Source organism: Telmatherina bonti, assembly GCF_933228915.1.
Source record: "Telmatherina bonti genome assembly, chromosome: 22".
Taxonomy (NCBI): domain Eukaryota; kingdom Metazoa; phylum Chordata; class Actinopteri; order Atheriniformes; family Telmatherinidae; genus Telmatherina; species Telmatherina bonti.
Genome location: NC_136631.1, coordinates 27,075,432 through 27,090,034, shown reverse-complemented (window position 1 = coordinate 27,090,034; position 14,603 = coordinate 27,075,432). Strand labels below are relative to the sequence as shown.

Sequence of the window (14,603 nt, the reverse complement as noted above, 5' to 3'; positions counted from 1 at the left end):
GCAGGTCGTCTAGCACGCAGACCACGCTGATGGAAACGGTTTCGAATGGTCTGACGTGACACTTGGGTGCCTCTCACCTCTCTTAAACGTGCCTGGAGTTGAGTGGCATTCATCATCTGGTTTCTCAGGGCAGTGTTCACAATGTAGCGGTCATCAGCACGGGATGTGGCCAAAGGACGTCCACTTCTAGGCCTTTCTGTGACTCTTCCAGTCTCTCCATATCTCTGTTGCAACCTGCTGATGACACTCTGTGACACTCCAAGCTCAGAGGCCACTTCTGTCTGAGAACGTCCTGTTTGAAGCATTGCAATGGCAAGGGACTGTTGTTCCATCGTTAGGCGCCGTCTTGGTCTCATGATGTCAAAATGTGAACAGCATGATGAGGACAACTGTTTAAACACCAGCTCTAATTGAACCAGGACATTTATTGGTCAATTCAAGGATCACACACCTGCCGTGATTTTTGCTGTTAAGCTCCTTGTTAGAGAACAGCAACTTGTGCAAAATTTATTGAAACATTTAACAGTTGGACATGTGCATTTAAAAGCTTAGAGAAGATCACATTAAGTTCACCTGTACAGGTTTGAATGTATTTTAGGCTTGTGAAATTTCACCCAAAAGCTGAATATCCCTAACTTTTAGTGAATAGTGTACCTTTAAAATTCAAAACACATTCTTATTCTTTCAAGCTCAGTGAGATTTTATTTCGGTTGAATTTTAGTTTTAATTTAAAATTATTTTATTATATCTGATTTTTACTTGTTCTGAATCAATCAATCAGTCCTAACTCTAACCCCTCCATCCATCCATCATCCATCCATCATCCATCATCCATCTATCCATCCATCCATCCATCCATCATCCATCCCTCCATCCATCCATCCATCCATCCATCCATCCATCCATCTCTCCATCCATCATCTATCTATCCATCCTGAAGGTGTTTGTGTACATGTGGGGGATCAGTGCAGTGTTTTGTTGAGTGTGTGTGTGTGTGTATGTGTGTGTGTTGGGGGGTGTTTGACAAGACAAGAAACTTTTTCCCATTAGCTCTGGTTTGACTGCTCCCATTTGTTAGCATAGCATCTGCTGGAAGGCCCAAGAAGAGCAGAGCTATCTCGCAGCGTCTGGATGATTATTTATGTGCTTGTGCTCCTTGTGGCACTGCTGCAACTGCAGGAGTCTCTGCTGCCGCCGTTGTCAAGGCGCTGAGGGAGCCCGGCGCCACCACTCTGACTCAAAATGAACGGAACCACACAGATAAATCATCTCTCCATGCAGAGCGGGAAGCCCATAGGCTGCTTTGAATGGAACGGTAAAAACCCTCCATATGTTGCACATAACTCTTTTCTAAAACATGCTGCACACTTTGTGTTCTTTTACAAGGATTTTATAATGATATGAGAGTTACTGCTGGATTTGACACAATATTCCCTAACTTAGACAAACTCACATAAAACAAAAGATGAATGCGGATCTTTTCTCCATGTTTTAGCAGCAGTTTATCTAAATATAAGGTTTAAATATTGTAATCATCAGCAGTCCTTTGTTCGGGCTCATTCTAGACTTTATTTTACTGTTTTACGGCAAAATGATTAATTTTAAAGATTAAATGAGTAGTTTACCAGGAAAGGTGAAACAGCAGACAGAGATTGTGTTGTAGCTGCTCATCACTCTGCATCTCCTCCTGGGGTTCCCACTCGTCTGAGATTTTCTTTCCAGTAAATTATAATTGAATAACGTCACGATCAATAAGTCCTGATACCATCTTCTTCTGCTGTTCCACACAAATGCACCTGTGTTCACACTCTGCTTCTGTTGTTCGCAGCAACAATGGACCGAATCAGACGGCACTTCGCCATGTTTGCTGGTTTGTTGCACACAGGAAAAACACCATGTGGCCACATGGTAAAATAAGACGGAGAGCAAGGAGCTGACAGAGCTGCAGCTCCCGACATGCAGGTCAGCCTGATGTACATGCAGAGTACAGCACGCGCTCAGGCCAGGCGGCTAAAGCACAAGCTAACGCCCAACCGGAAGAGCCGGAAACAGAAACTTTACAAGCTCTCAGAGTTTCAGGGGTTCAGACTGAATCCAGGTGATCTCCTTTCATGTTTTAAACCTGCATATCTGGAACATCTGGACCTGCACCTTTCCCAGTCTCCATGCATCCTGCATCATTACAATCCATCCATGTCAGGAATTTCAGGAAAACCACGAAAAGCTGGAGTCAGAGCTCCCCACACTCTTCTCTATACATTCCCTGTTTGATTAACTGGGTTTTCTGCACATTGCCAGTTTGATCGACTGGGTTTTCTGGTCATTCCCAGTTTGATCGACTGGGTTTTCTGGTCATTCCCAGTTTGATTCCATTACCAGTATACTGACACTACTGGAACCATCTGCAAAGCTCTGAGTTCTCCAGTCAGCCTGCTGGTTCCTACAGGTTCTAAACCAGATCGCGTCTCTGTCAGGACCCGATCCCAGTCTGGTCCTGTGGGTTTTGTACTGGCTGTTTGTACTAGTTCTGGCTCCAATGGGTCTGTCCAGGTTCTGGGCTTTGTGTGCAGAGCCTTCCAGGAAGCAGCGGCGTGTCGGGTGGGAGAGTCTGCAGATGCCGTCCGAGCAGCAGTTAAAGGAAAATAAGGGACAGATGTTTCTGATTGGATGAAATACTCCTGTTTGCATAGGATGAAACACACACACACACACACACACACACACACACCGATTCAAACCTGCAATTGTTTTTATCACTGAGCAGAAGTGTTCATTTATAACCTAAACCACCCACATGGTCTCCTGCCCCCCCCCCCCCCCACCCCGCTTTTCTCTTTATTCCTCTTCCATCTCCAACACAAGTGGAATTGGAAAAGGAAATCCAGCCAGGCAGCAAGGTCAGCGACGCTGGCCTCCATGATTTGTCTTCTCTACAACGTGTGTCGTATGGGTGGCGAGTGAATGTAGAGGGAGGAACAACATGGGAGGCTGCTTCGCCTCACATCTGGAAAGGAGCCGATTCAGCTCCTCCAAACACCTGCTAATCCCTTACGGTCCCAGCTGCACTTGCTGGAAGACGTACACAAGAAAAGAAAAGGTTTCTGTTCAAATCTACAAAAAGTTCCTGAATACAAACAAAACAGGGACGTGAGAGACACTGAAGAGCTGGACGTGTAAATGGTAAAAAAAATCCCAAAAATGAAGCAGAATCCTCTGATGAGCTTCTGAAGATGGAGAGTATTTAACGTTTCAGGAACACAGGAATGGTTACGTTACCGACCTCTTCCCAGTTAAACCAGTCACATTACTAACCTCTTCCCAGTTAAACCAGTCATGTTACTGACCTCTTCCCAGTTAAACCAGTCACGTCACTGACATGCTCCCAGTTAAACCAGTCACATTACTGACCTCTTCCCAGTTAAACCAGTCACGTTACCGACCTGCTCCCAGTTAACCCAGTCACGTTACCGACGTCTTCCCAGTTAAACCAGTCACGTTACCGATCTCTTCCCAGTTAAACTAGTCACGTCACCGACATGCTCCCAGTTAAACCAGTCACATTACCGACCTGTTCCCAGTTAAACCAGTCACGTCACCGACCTGTTCCCAGTTTGTGGCTGGGTTTCCTTCAGCTGCTTCTGATCCTGCATCAGTCTGGACGCTGCAAAGTGCAGCATCGTGTCAGAGCTGATCCAGATGTGCAGCAGCTGGATGATCCAGATGTGCAGCAGCTGGATGATCCAGATGTGCAGCAGCTGAGTGATCCAGATGTGCAGCACCTGGATGATCCAGATGTGCAGCACCTGGATGATCCAGATGTGCAGCACCTGGGTGATCCAGATGTGCAGCAGCTGAGTGATCCAGATGTGCAGCAGCTGAGTGATCCAGATGTGCAGCAGCTGAGTGATCCAGATGTGCAGCAGCTGGATGATCCAGATGTGCAGCAGCTGGACGGGCCTTCTGCTGCCATGTCGGCCGTTCCGCAGCTTCTCTTCGTTTTCTCTGCAAACGGCTTGTCCGCCTCCCGGAACTTCCTGCTGCCAGTTTCCAGGTCAGGAGAGGAACACAAAGCTGGATGTTCTTCAGGTTGTGTTTTACAGACACCTGAAACCACAGTGATTCTTTCCCAGTTTAAACTGGGAATCAGGCAACAAGGCGCAGCGTCACATGACGCAGCTTGTTCTCATCTCCTACAGCGATTGGCGGCGCCGAGGCTGCAGCAGCTTCTGCCATAAAGCATCTGTCTCCATGGCACCTTTCAGCACCAGATGAAAGCGTGACGTGCTCCGTGAGCGCCGGCCAGCCTCAGCTGACTGCCTGCAGCGTCGCATGACGGATGGAACGAGGAAATGTCAGGGCGCCCTCACCTGCTGCTCTCGCTTCAGCCTGTTCTGCCACTGCAGCGCCTGCATCACGATGGCCTCCCACCGCCGCTCCAGGTTGATTGACAGCAGCTGCAGGGCCTCACGGTGCTGCTCCGCATCTGGGACCACTTCAGCAATGGGGCTCGACTGTGCCAGAGGTGGGATCCGAGACATTCGGTTAAACTTTTCTCACTTCGCAACAAAATCCTGCCTGTCAGGAGTTCAAGCTAAGAAGTGAAGTCACGATAAAACAACTGAAATAAAATCAGACCAAATCTTCATAATTCCTGATCACAGAGTGAACGTCACATAAAGCAGTTTCAGTCGGATGCACCTGTTGTCTTTCCTCACCTGGCTTTGCTGCAGCAGCTTCTGGCAGAGTCTCAGAACAGACGACACTCCTCGGCGTCGGGCTCGGATCTCCGCGGACAGCGTCTGCAGGACAACACACAGCAGAGCGTCACTAACGTGTCGTACGGCAGTAAGACAGGAGATTTTACATCTGCTGGAAGTTTCCATCAGAAGATGCTGCACTGGGCTCAGAAAGGGATGGATCAGCAGCAGCTCTCAGGTCGCCTACGCCGGTTACACCTGCCATGCTGCTGCTACCGGGTCCACAGTGGGACAAAAAGACGTCCAGGTAGCAACCGATGATGTTCATCCTCCTATGACCTCTGACCCCGACATCCGGGTCCAGACAACTGTCTCAGACCAACAACCATAAATCTCCTTCCCCGTCCTGATGCTCACTTTAACCGCCAGCGGCTCGTCCTCGCCGCGCTTACATGCTGCCTTGTGATTGGCTGCTAGGATATTTTTGTTAAGCGGAACCATTGGAACCGATACAGGATCGCTACCGCTGAAGGAGCTAACCCAGACGCCGCTGCGGCAACGTCGGAGCTAACGCAGACGCCGCTGCGGCAACGTCGGAGCTAACGCAGACGCCGCTGCGGCAACGTCGGAGCTAACGCAGACGCCGCTGCGGCAACGTTGGAGCTAACGCATTATCTAAGATTGAGAAAAGAAAGAAATGTGGGAATGTTGACATCACGACTCTTTGTTTTAAATACAGCATTAAGCTGCGTTTGTTGTTAGAAACTTCATCACCTGCAGCTCATTGACTGCAGTTTATTAGCATGAAACCACACTCAGCTGGCAGATCCTGGATCAGCAGTAACAACCATAAAATAAATGACAGCAGCAAAAACGTTCGTCCACGTCGCCGCGTCTAATAAAGGCAAAAAAAGCAGAAGAAAGAAACAAGAATTGGAGGTGCCTATAATAAATTACTGTATGCTGATGAGTTTTCACACTCAAAGGTCAGTGTGTGTGTGTGTGTGTGTGTGTGTGTTTGCAGGTTTGAATCTTTGCTCATGCTTGCGTGTGCACAAGCGTGTTTAAAGCTGTGTGTGCAAACATATGCATATATTTGAGTGTGTGTGTGTGTGTGTGTGTGTGTGTGTGTGAGCGGCAAGGAGAATAGAGGGGACAGCCTTACTCCTCTGCAGCAGCAACAAACACGTCCGAGCCTCAAACTATTTATGCTAATCCTGAACGCTCGCTGAAAAGCACTTCCTTTACATTTTCCTTACATTTCCCAATAAATATTAAACACTATTATAATGAAATGGGACTCTCTTCTGTGTCTCTCTGCTACATGCACACGCTCCACCACACACACACACTCCACCACACACACACACTCCACCACACACACTCACACACACTCCACCATACGTCTGTCTTTCATCTCCTCCTCCTCGCTCGCTTCAGTTTAGCATATTTGTGGCTTGGCTGGTTGTCTAAACAGGAGATGGGGATGCAGAGTACTGCTGACAGGATCAAGAGGACAAGCCTGGTGTGTGTTTGAGTGTGTGTTTGTGGGGTTACAAATAAATTTATTCCAAGCAGGAGGAGTGTGTGTAACACTGAAGGAAGAGGCCCTAAACAACAACAGAGCAGCTGAGGGAGACTCGCTGTGTGTCAAACATCTGCAGCAGATGGATGGATGGACTTAGAGACAAAAGCTGTCCAACAGGATGGTTACAGGTACGAGCTGCCGGCCTGGAGAGGTTCACCTTTCCTGTGTGGCATCCACAAAACATGTTGGATGTTTGGGATGCCAGACAGATACTGGTCTCCAACACAGTACGGAGGTTATAGTTGGACATTTTCCAGTTTCCCCAGTGACTGTGTTGCATGCTACATGATCCCAAGACCTTGAAGAACGATCAAAATATGTGCAAGAAAATATTCTTTGTGATTAGTTTAACTGAAAACAAGCTGGTTCTAGCTGGGACAACGTGGAAAATTTCCAGAATTTCATCACGTCATATGTTGTTCTATTCTGGTCTGATGCAGGATTCCAGATGCTCTACTGGACCTCGTTGCTGGATTTCTGCTCCATGAAGCTCCAGATGTTTCTACTGGTTAAAACATCTGCAGCAGACCAGTTCTCCTGTCCCACCATGCTGCTGGTCCGATGTAGACCAGTTCTCCTGTCCCACCATGCTGCTGGTCCGATGTAGACCAGTTCTCCTGTCCCACCATGCTGCTGGTCTGATGTAGACCAGTTCTCCTGTCTTCCAGTTCTTCCATGATGGATTCATGGAACCGGTTGGTTCCAGTAAAACTGGCTCAGATGCTGGACAGCAGGTTCTGTCTCCTCCAGACTCTGAGACATGCAGAACTCCAGGATGCAGGATGTTCCACCAATTTCACTGCCCTCCTACCATCAGGTCTGCCTTCTTCTCCACAGCGGGACACGCTCCCTTCAGTCCTCCGACTCGCCCCCCCCCCACCCTCCAGTCCTGTGACTCGCCCCCCCCAGCCTCCAGTCCTCCGACTCGCCACCCCAGCCTCCAGTCCTGTGACTCGCCGCCCCCAGCCTCCAGTCCTCCGACTCTCCACCCCAGCCTCCAGTCCTGTGACTCGCCCCCCCCAGCCTCCAGTCCTGTGACTCGCCCCCCCCAGCCTCCAGTCCTCCGACTCGCCACCCCAGCCTCCAGTCCTCCGACTCTCCACCCCAGCCTCCAGTCCTGTGACTCGCCCCCCCCAGCCTCCAGTCCTGCGACTTGCCCCCCCAGCCTCCACCCCCCCCCCAGCCTCCAGTTCTCTGACTCGCCCCCCCCAGCCTCCAGTCCTCCGACTCGCCACCCCAGCCTCCAGTCCTGTGACTCGCCCCCCCCAGCCTCCAGTCCTGCGACTTGCCCCCCCCAGCCTCCACCCCCCCCAGCCTCCAGTTCTCTGACTCGCCCCCCCCAGCCTCCAGTCCTGCGACTCACCCCCCCCCCCCCCCCCCCCAGCCTCCAGGCCGAGGCGGAGCACGGTGGGAGTCGTCTGTGGAGAATCTTTGTTTTTACATGATTTTGGTTTTAAGCCCTCTTTTACTCCACCGGTTTAGACTTGTTTTTATGTTTGAACCCTTATTGTTGTGCTTTGTCTTGCTATTTATTCGTTGATTTATTTATTTTGCTCAACGTAAAATGTTTAATAACTAAAATGTCTGATCATCGAAACTTTGGTAGGAAAACTGCTTTACTGTTCTTTCCAAGCTCGGTTTTATGTAAAGAGGAGAACAAATCCCACGTTTGTGATGCTTCTGCTCTGCTAGCTTTTATGCATCGATGCCCCGCTCTGTCTTCCTCTCCTCCTCTCTGAACTGGTCCAGACCTGCTGGTCCACTATTCACTCAGACTGCTCTACAGACACAGCCAGACAAATATTTGCTCAAAAGCTTTTCTCCCAAACTACATGGGAAGCCACGGAGGAGCTGCAGAGAAGGAGATGGAAGATGTGCAGGAAGGCAGTGAAAGCTGGACGAAGAGGACAAAGGAAAAGCAGAGAGGAGGGTAAACATACAGGAAGAAGATTAAAGCCAGTTCCACAGAAACACGAACAAAGAAAATGTTAAATGTGAAGAAGGGAGGAGAAAACTGAGCTGACGCAGATTTCTCCTTTAGAGGCCGTTCATCAACAAGTTTCACTCTCACACCAACCTGTTTCATTTCGCAGCTGAGTGTAAAACTTTATCAACTTCATGTAAAAAATGGCAACGTAAATTATTATTGCTTATAATAACTTCCACCAGGGGATAAACAAAGCTTTTTCCACTCATTTAATGAGTCATTCATAGCATGGGCTTGAAGTTTCGTTTCCCTTCATGAACGACTCTTTCTGTTGGATGAACTACATATTCATCAATCAACTACATATTTGCTGAATTAGTTCTTATGATTTGTGAGTCCATGATGTTTAGCTGCAGTCTGAGTCATAACTGGGATTTTTGTTTGTTGAAAATAAAAAACCAGCACCGTCTGCTCATCGATGGCAGATCTGCGTGCACGGAGTCTGGATCTATGATCATGTTCATCCAGCAAGGCGTGGCTCTGTAGTTCCCGCTGCGTTTCATCTGCAGGAGAGTCTGACAGAGATGCAGAAAGGCACCATGGAGACATCCAGTCAACAAAGTTCAGCAGAGCCTCCACTGTTGGGGCACCAGACTCATGTCAGCCCCTCCTGGGGCCTTCACACGCCTTCATGCTCAGAATGACAAGCCGAAGGCGATAAGATGTCCGTTAACGGCGAGGAGTGGTTCTGTTTGTCAGGGTCTGGAGGACGCTGCGACGGCGTGCAGAATACACGAGGACTAGATGCACGACATGCTGAAACATGTCAGGGTTTCTGCTCAGCATGAAGAATAAGACGGCAGGAGGGATGGTCCCGGGAACTGGTTCCATCTTAGACCTGATGAGGGTCTGCAGCTGGAACTGGTCTTCTAGACATAACGTGTTTATGACAAAAGAAAAACACAAAAAATGCCTAAATGTTTTTTTTTAGGACTAGATGAATAAATATCCAGAAAAGTGTTTCCTTGTGTCTGAATGTCCCAATAAAGACCAGCACCATTTTTATCTTTCTTCCTCAAACACAAAGCTTTTAGATCTGCTGGCGGAGCTTCAGTCTGGTCCCCTGCAGGAGACACCCATCTCCTCCTTTGTCTTCTCTGTTGCTTCCAGCTTCTGTCCATCACTCAGCATTGTAAAGGATCTCCTCTCCTCCCTCTCTCATCCCCCTCTCTTTCCTTCCTCCTGCATCTCGCCTCTGTCAAACCTGATCTCTCACTCCCCTCCTTCAGCTTCTCCATCCGCATTCTTAAATCCCAGTCAAAATCCTCTTAACTCTCCTCCACCTCCTCATCTTCACAATCTAATTACCGAAACCTGCCGTGGATGGAGGGATGGAGGGAGGGAGGGAGGGAGAGATGGAGGAAGGGATGGAGGGAGAGATGGAGGTAGAGATGGAGGGAGAAAGGGATGGAGGGAGAGATGGAGGGAGGGAGAGAAAGAGAATAGAGGCTGTAAGTGCTTTGAAATGAAGATGGCAGAAACAGGTGATATTTGAGTTCTTTTTTAAACGACACGTTACTAAAATATTCATCCGACTGGGCTTTTCTATTCTAATCAGTAAACATCAGTAAACATGTTTACTAATCAGTAAACATCAGTAAACATGTTTACTAATCAGTAAACATGTTTACTAATCAGTTAACATCAGTAAACATGTTTACTAATCAGTAAACATCAGTAAACAACATCAGTAAACATGTTTACTGATGTTTACTAATCAGTAAACATGTTTACTAATCAGTTAACATCAGTAAACATGTTTAGTGATTAGTAAACATCAGTAAACAAGTTTACTAATCAGTAAACATCAGTAAACATGTTTAGTGATTAGTAAACATCAGTAAACAAGTTTACTAATCAGTAAACATCAGTAAACAACATCAGTAAACATGTTTACTGATTAGTAAACATCAGTAAACATGTTTACTAATCAGTAAACATCAGTAAACATGTTTAGTGATTAGTAAACATCAGTAAACATGTTTACTAATCAGTAAACATCAGTAAACATGTTTACTAATCAGTAAACATGTTTACTGATTAGTAAACATCATACTGATAAGATTTTTGTTTAAAAGGTGCTTATAAATAGCGTTGACCCACTGACACGGTAATTCAGCCGTCATCTAAACACCTTGTTGCTGATACATGACCACAATACGACCATGATGCGGCGTTTCCATGGGAAACGTTTCCAGAATTTCATCACATTGTCTCTTACAACAACAGGATGGATTAGCTGCAGCTGCTTGAGTGGTGCAATCTTTACCGAGATGGTGAGCCTGAAACATAAACCTTTTAAGAGAGAAGGAAAGGGCAAGAAGAAGAAAAACAGAATAACATTAACTTAGAGAAGAATTGCAAGACAACAATGAACAGAAAGAAAACTAAGGATGCGGAGAAGGCCAGGACAAAGTGTGAGGTGAGAAAAATAGAAAGAGAAAAGCAAACGGGAAGAGAGGGGGGGTGGGGGGGGATTTAGAAGCCTGTTTGGTGACCCAGTGGAAATTTCAATCAATTACCATTAATTAGAAATCTCAGATTAATTCTATTTGTTGATTAAGTCAATTAAAACCACAAGCAGTCGTTATGGCACAATGGGCCTAATGAATTCCTGTCGACAGTTTGTTGCCACACATTCTCCTCCTGCTGCTGCTCATGCAGCCTGAAGCTACGCAAACTTCAGCCCAGTTTCATGTCCTGTTTCTGTCCAGCTGAAGTCACCACAGCACTTTCTGCTGCAAAGCTCTGCTCAAGGGCACCTCGTCAGTGTTCAGAATGAACGATCATACATCTTCCTGCAGGAAGCACCATCCTGCAAGGATAAATTCTCAACTCACAGTTCAGATGACTAATAGAAGGGAATTGATTAGAACCATGAAGAATCAGAGGAAAATCTTCCACAGTCTTCAGCATTCGCTTGGGAAATGTGTAGCTCCATGATATCCATTGTTCTCCACAGGGACTTGTGGTGGTGGTGGTGTGTGTGTGTGTGTGTGTTTGGGAGGGGTGGGGGGGTTGTGAACACTGATTAAATCACAATAAATGGGTATTACAGCTGCTTCCGCCCTCCAGGCCTTCTCCGGGTCTTCCTTGAGGCCTTGGTACTTCTCCAGTTTCTCCTTTTTCCAGATGTTTCCATCATTGGGGATGGATACATCAATCACTACGGCTTTCCTCTGCTGCTTATCCATGATCACTATGTCCGCTTGGTTGGCCACCACCATTTTATCTGTCTGGATCTGGAAGTCCCAGAGGATCTTAGCCTTCTCATTCTCCACCACCTTGGGGGGAGTTTCCCACTGGGACTGAGGTGTCTCTGGTCCATATTCTGTACAGATGTTCCTGTACACTATGTCAGCTACTTGGTTATGGTGCTCCATGTATTCTTTGCCTGCCAGTATCTTCCACCCTGCTGTGAAGAGCTGGATTGTTTCAGGGGCTCCTTTGCATAGTCTGCCCCTGGGATCCTGCCTGGTCTTGTAGATCTGGGATCCTGCCTGGTATGGTAGATCTGGGATCCTGCCTGGTCTGATAGATCTGGGATCCTGCCTGGTATGGTAGATCTGGGATCCTGCCTGGTCTGGTAGATCTGGGATCCTGCTGGTCTGGTAGATCTGGGATCCTGCTGGTCTGGTAGATCTGGACCTGCTCCTGTGCTGCCATGATTAGTGCCTCATGCTGTCTTCCAGTCCAGCCCTCTCCAGCCATTGATAGGACTTGTTTATATCGGCCACTTCAGTGATCTGCTGGTGGTACATCCCATGCAGGGGCTTTTTCTCCCATGATGGTTCTTCCATCTCGTGTTCCTCCAGACTCCATTGTCTGAGACATTCACTAAGTGCTTCATCCCTCGGTGCCCTCTTCCTGATGTATTTGTGAAGATTGGATGTTTCATCTTGGATGATGCTCACCAGTTCCCTGCCCCCTTCTTTGCTCTTAGTGTATAGTCGCTGGACACTGGACTTGGGGTGGAACCCTCCATGCATGGTGAGCAGCTTCCATGTTTTGACATCCGTGGTCTGAGCTTCCTTCTTTGGCCATCTTATTATCCCAGCAGGGTATAGGATCACTGGCAGGGTCTAGCTGTTAATTGTCTGGATCTTGTTCCTTCCATTGAGCTGACTTCTCAGTACTTGCTTCACTCGTTGCAGCTATGTAGCTGTGGCAGCTTTCCTTGTGGCTTCTTCATGGTTGCCATTTGGTATGCCCAGGTACTTGTAGCTTTCCTCCACATCTGTTATCCTGCCCTCTGGGAGTGCAATGCCCTCCGTATGGATTACCTTCCCTCTCTTGAAGTTGGCCTCCAGGATGGTCTGCCACAGATGGTGTTTGGCTCCTCTGGTTCCTCTGCCAATGCCTTTCTGTGCCTCTGACATGTATTGATCCATGTGCCCACTTACCTTAGCCACTATGATGCCTGACAGGAGCTTCCATGTCATGGAGAGGCAGATTTTTAGCTGGTAGTTGGATGGGACTGATCCCTTGTGGGGGTCTTTCAGTATCAGGACTGTTCGTTCCTTGGTCAGCCTTTCAGGGTTAGTGCCATCCCTCCGGAGTTGGTTTATTTGTGGTGCCAGGCGTTCATGGAGTGAAGTCAGCCTCATTAGCCAGTAGGCATGGATCATATCAGGGCCAGGCGATGACCAGTTCTTCATACCTGAGAGTCTGTGCTGATAGCTGCCACCATGATGGTAACTGGGTCTTGTTCAGGGAGGGATCTGTGGTCTGCTCTGAGGTCCTTTAACCGCTCTGCTTTACTGTTATGTGATGCCTCCTTCTCCCACATGTCTTTCCAGTGTTGTTCCGTCTTCAGCCTTGGTGGGTCAGCTTGTGTGGTATTACCCTGCCACTGGAAGTACACTTTAGCTGGGTTAGTTGAGAACAGCTGGTTTATTTGCTTGGCCTGTATGTCTCTTGTGTATCTCCTCCGTTGTGCAGCTAATGCTTGAAGTCTTTGTTTGGCAGTTTCTATGCACCTCGGTTATGTACATCTGGCCTTTTGGTATCCTCTTCCTGGTTGTGCCCTTCTTGATTCTGACAGTTGACTAACAATAGAGTTAATGTTAACACCCTCTGTTTACCGGAAATCCTGGATCCCCTTGCCATAGCATTAATGTTTTGTATCTCCTCAATCTCCAACTGGATAGCAGCTGCCATTTTCAAATGTTGGAACACTGAGCTACTAGTTGTCTTGATGTAGACTGTGGGTATAGAAATATCCATTCATCCAGCAACCTCTTCATGTAGCCCTGCTTACTACTGTTACTTGCACAGTAGCATTAAAACAATGCCTTTTCACATCTCATGTCCAGTGCCATCTAGATTGTGCTCTTGTAGCTCATTTGTACCACAGTACCCCTGTCCCTCGGTCTGTGATCAGACCTTACTTGACCAGGTGATGTCTTAGCCGGTCCATCTCTCATACCATGTTCAGCTACACTCATCATGAGGTAGTTAGGCTGTAGCATTAAGGGTCTTGCCTAAGGGTTCAAGTGGAAGGTGCCATCTGAAGAGTGTATGACTGGCATCTCATAGAGCGGTACCCTCTCAAATTTGGGTTGCTGGTATGATGTTATGTATTTATCGATCTATATATATCCATAAAAGCGTAAATATTTCAGTGACAAAAGCTTTAAAATATTGAGCAGAGTTAAACAAATGAAGAATGTATGACGTCTTTCGTGAAAGCATTTATTGTTCTTTCGGATGCAGAAGACCAAACATGCTGCAGCTGCTGAAAACACCTTTATCAAGATTTCCGATTTCTCTTCTGTCTCTTTGTATTCCTCTCTATATTCTTCTTTTCAACTTTCTGCTTTTTTTAAAATAATTTTTATCATGACCTGATCTTGCTCTCCATGCATGTCCTGCCCCTCCTCCTCAGCTTTTTCCCACCTTTCCTCTCTCCTTTCTGACTCTGTTGCTGCTTCTATCCTCATCGCACCTGTTTAGGATCTGAATCCTTCAGTCTAGGCAGCTGAATGTGTGAAGTCATTGCTCAGATTCAGCTTGACTTTCTTCTGAAATGCATGAAATGAGATAAACCGACTGGCACACACTTTTTCCCTCAGCCGACAGGACCTGACATGACCTTTGCCCATTCCTGCGGATGTTAGCAAGTTGCATGTTGTGTTTTTATGAAGCAATAAAAACATGTGACATGTGACAAACTGCTGCATATTTAAGATCTTAGCAGGCTCTAAAATTAAGTCTGAAATGCAAACATCCAAAACTAAAAAGATTCAGTTTTTTTCCTTGATAGCAGCTTACTGACATCCGATGTCCGTTTATTTCTGCTACGTGGAATTCAATCTATGGGATAATGAAT

The 14,603-nt window shown here is 47.1% G+C and overlaps 1 protein-coding gene across 1 annotated transcript in view; it reads right to left on the bottom strand.

The window, feature by feature from the left end:
* Window positions 1–14,603, bottom strand: part of akap6 (A kinase (PRKA) anchor protein 6) — a gene marked incomplete at its 5' end in the record, with an annotated part of 238,431 nt that overhangs the window by 39,049 nt on the left and 184,779 nt on the right. The window contains 2 exons of the mRNA XM_079261663.1: window positions 4,368–4,511; window positions 4,716–4,799. Coding sequence (XP_079117789.1) covers window positions 4,368–4,511; window positions 4,716–4,799 — 228 coding nt within the window. The remainder of the gene's footprint in view (window positions 1–4,367; window positions 4,512–4,715; window positions 4,800–14,603) is intronic.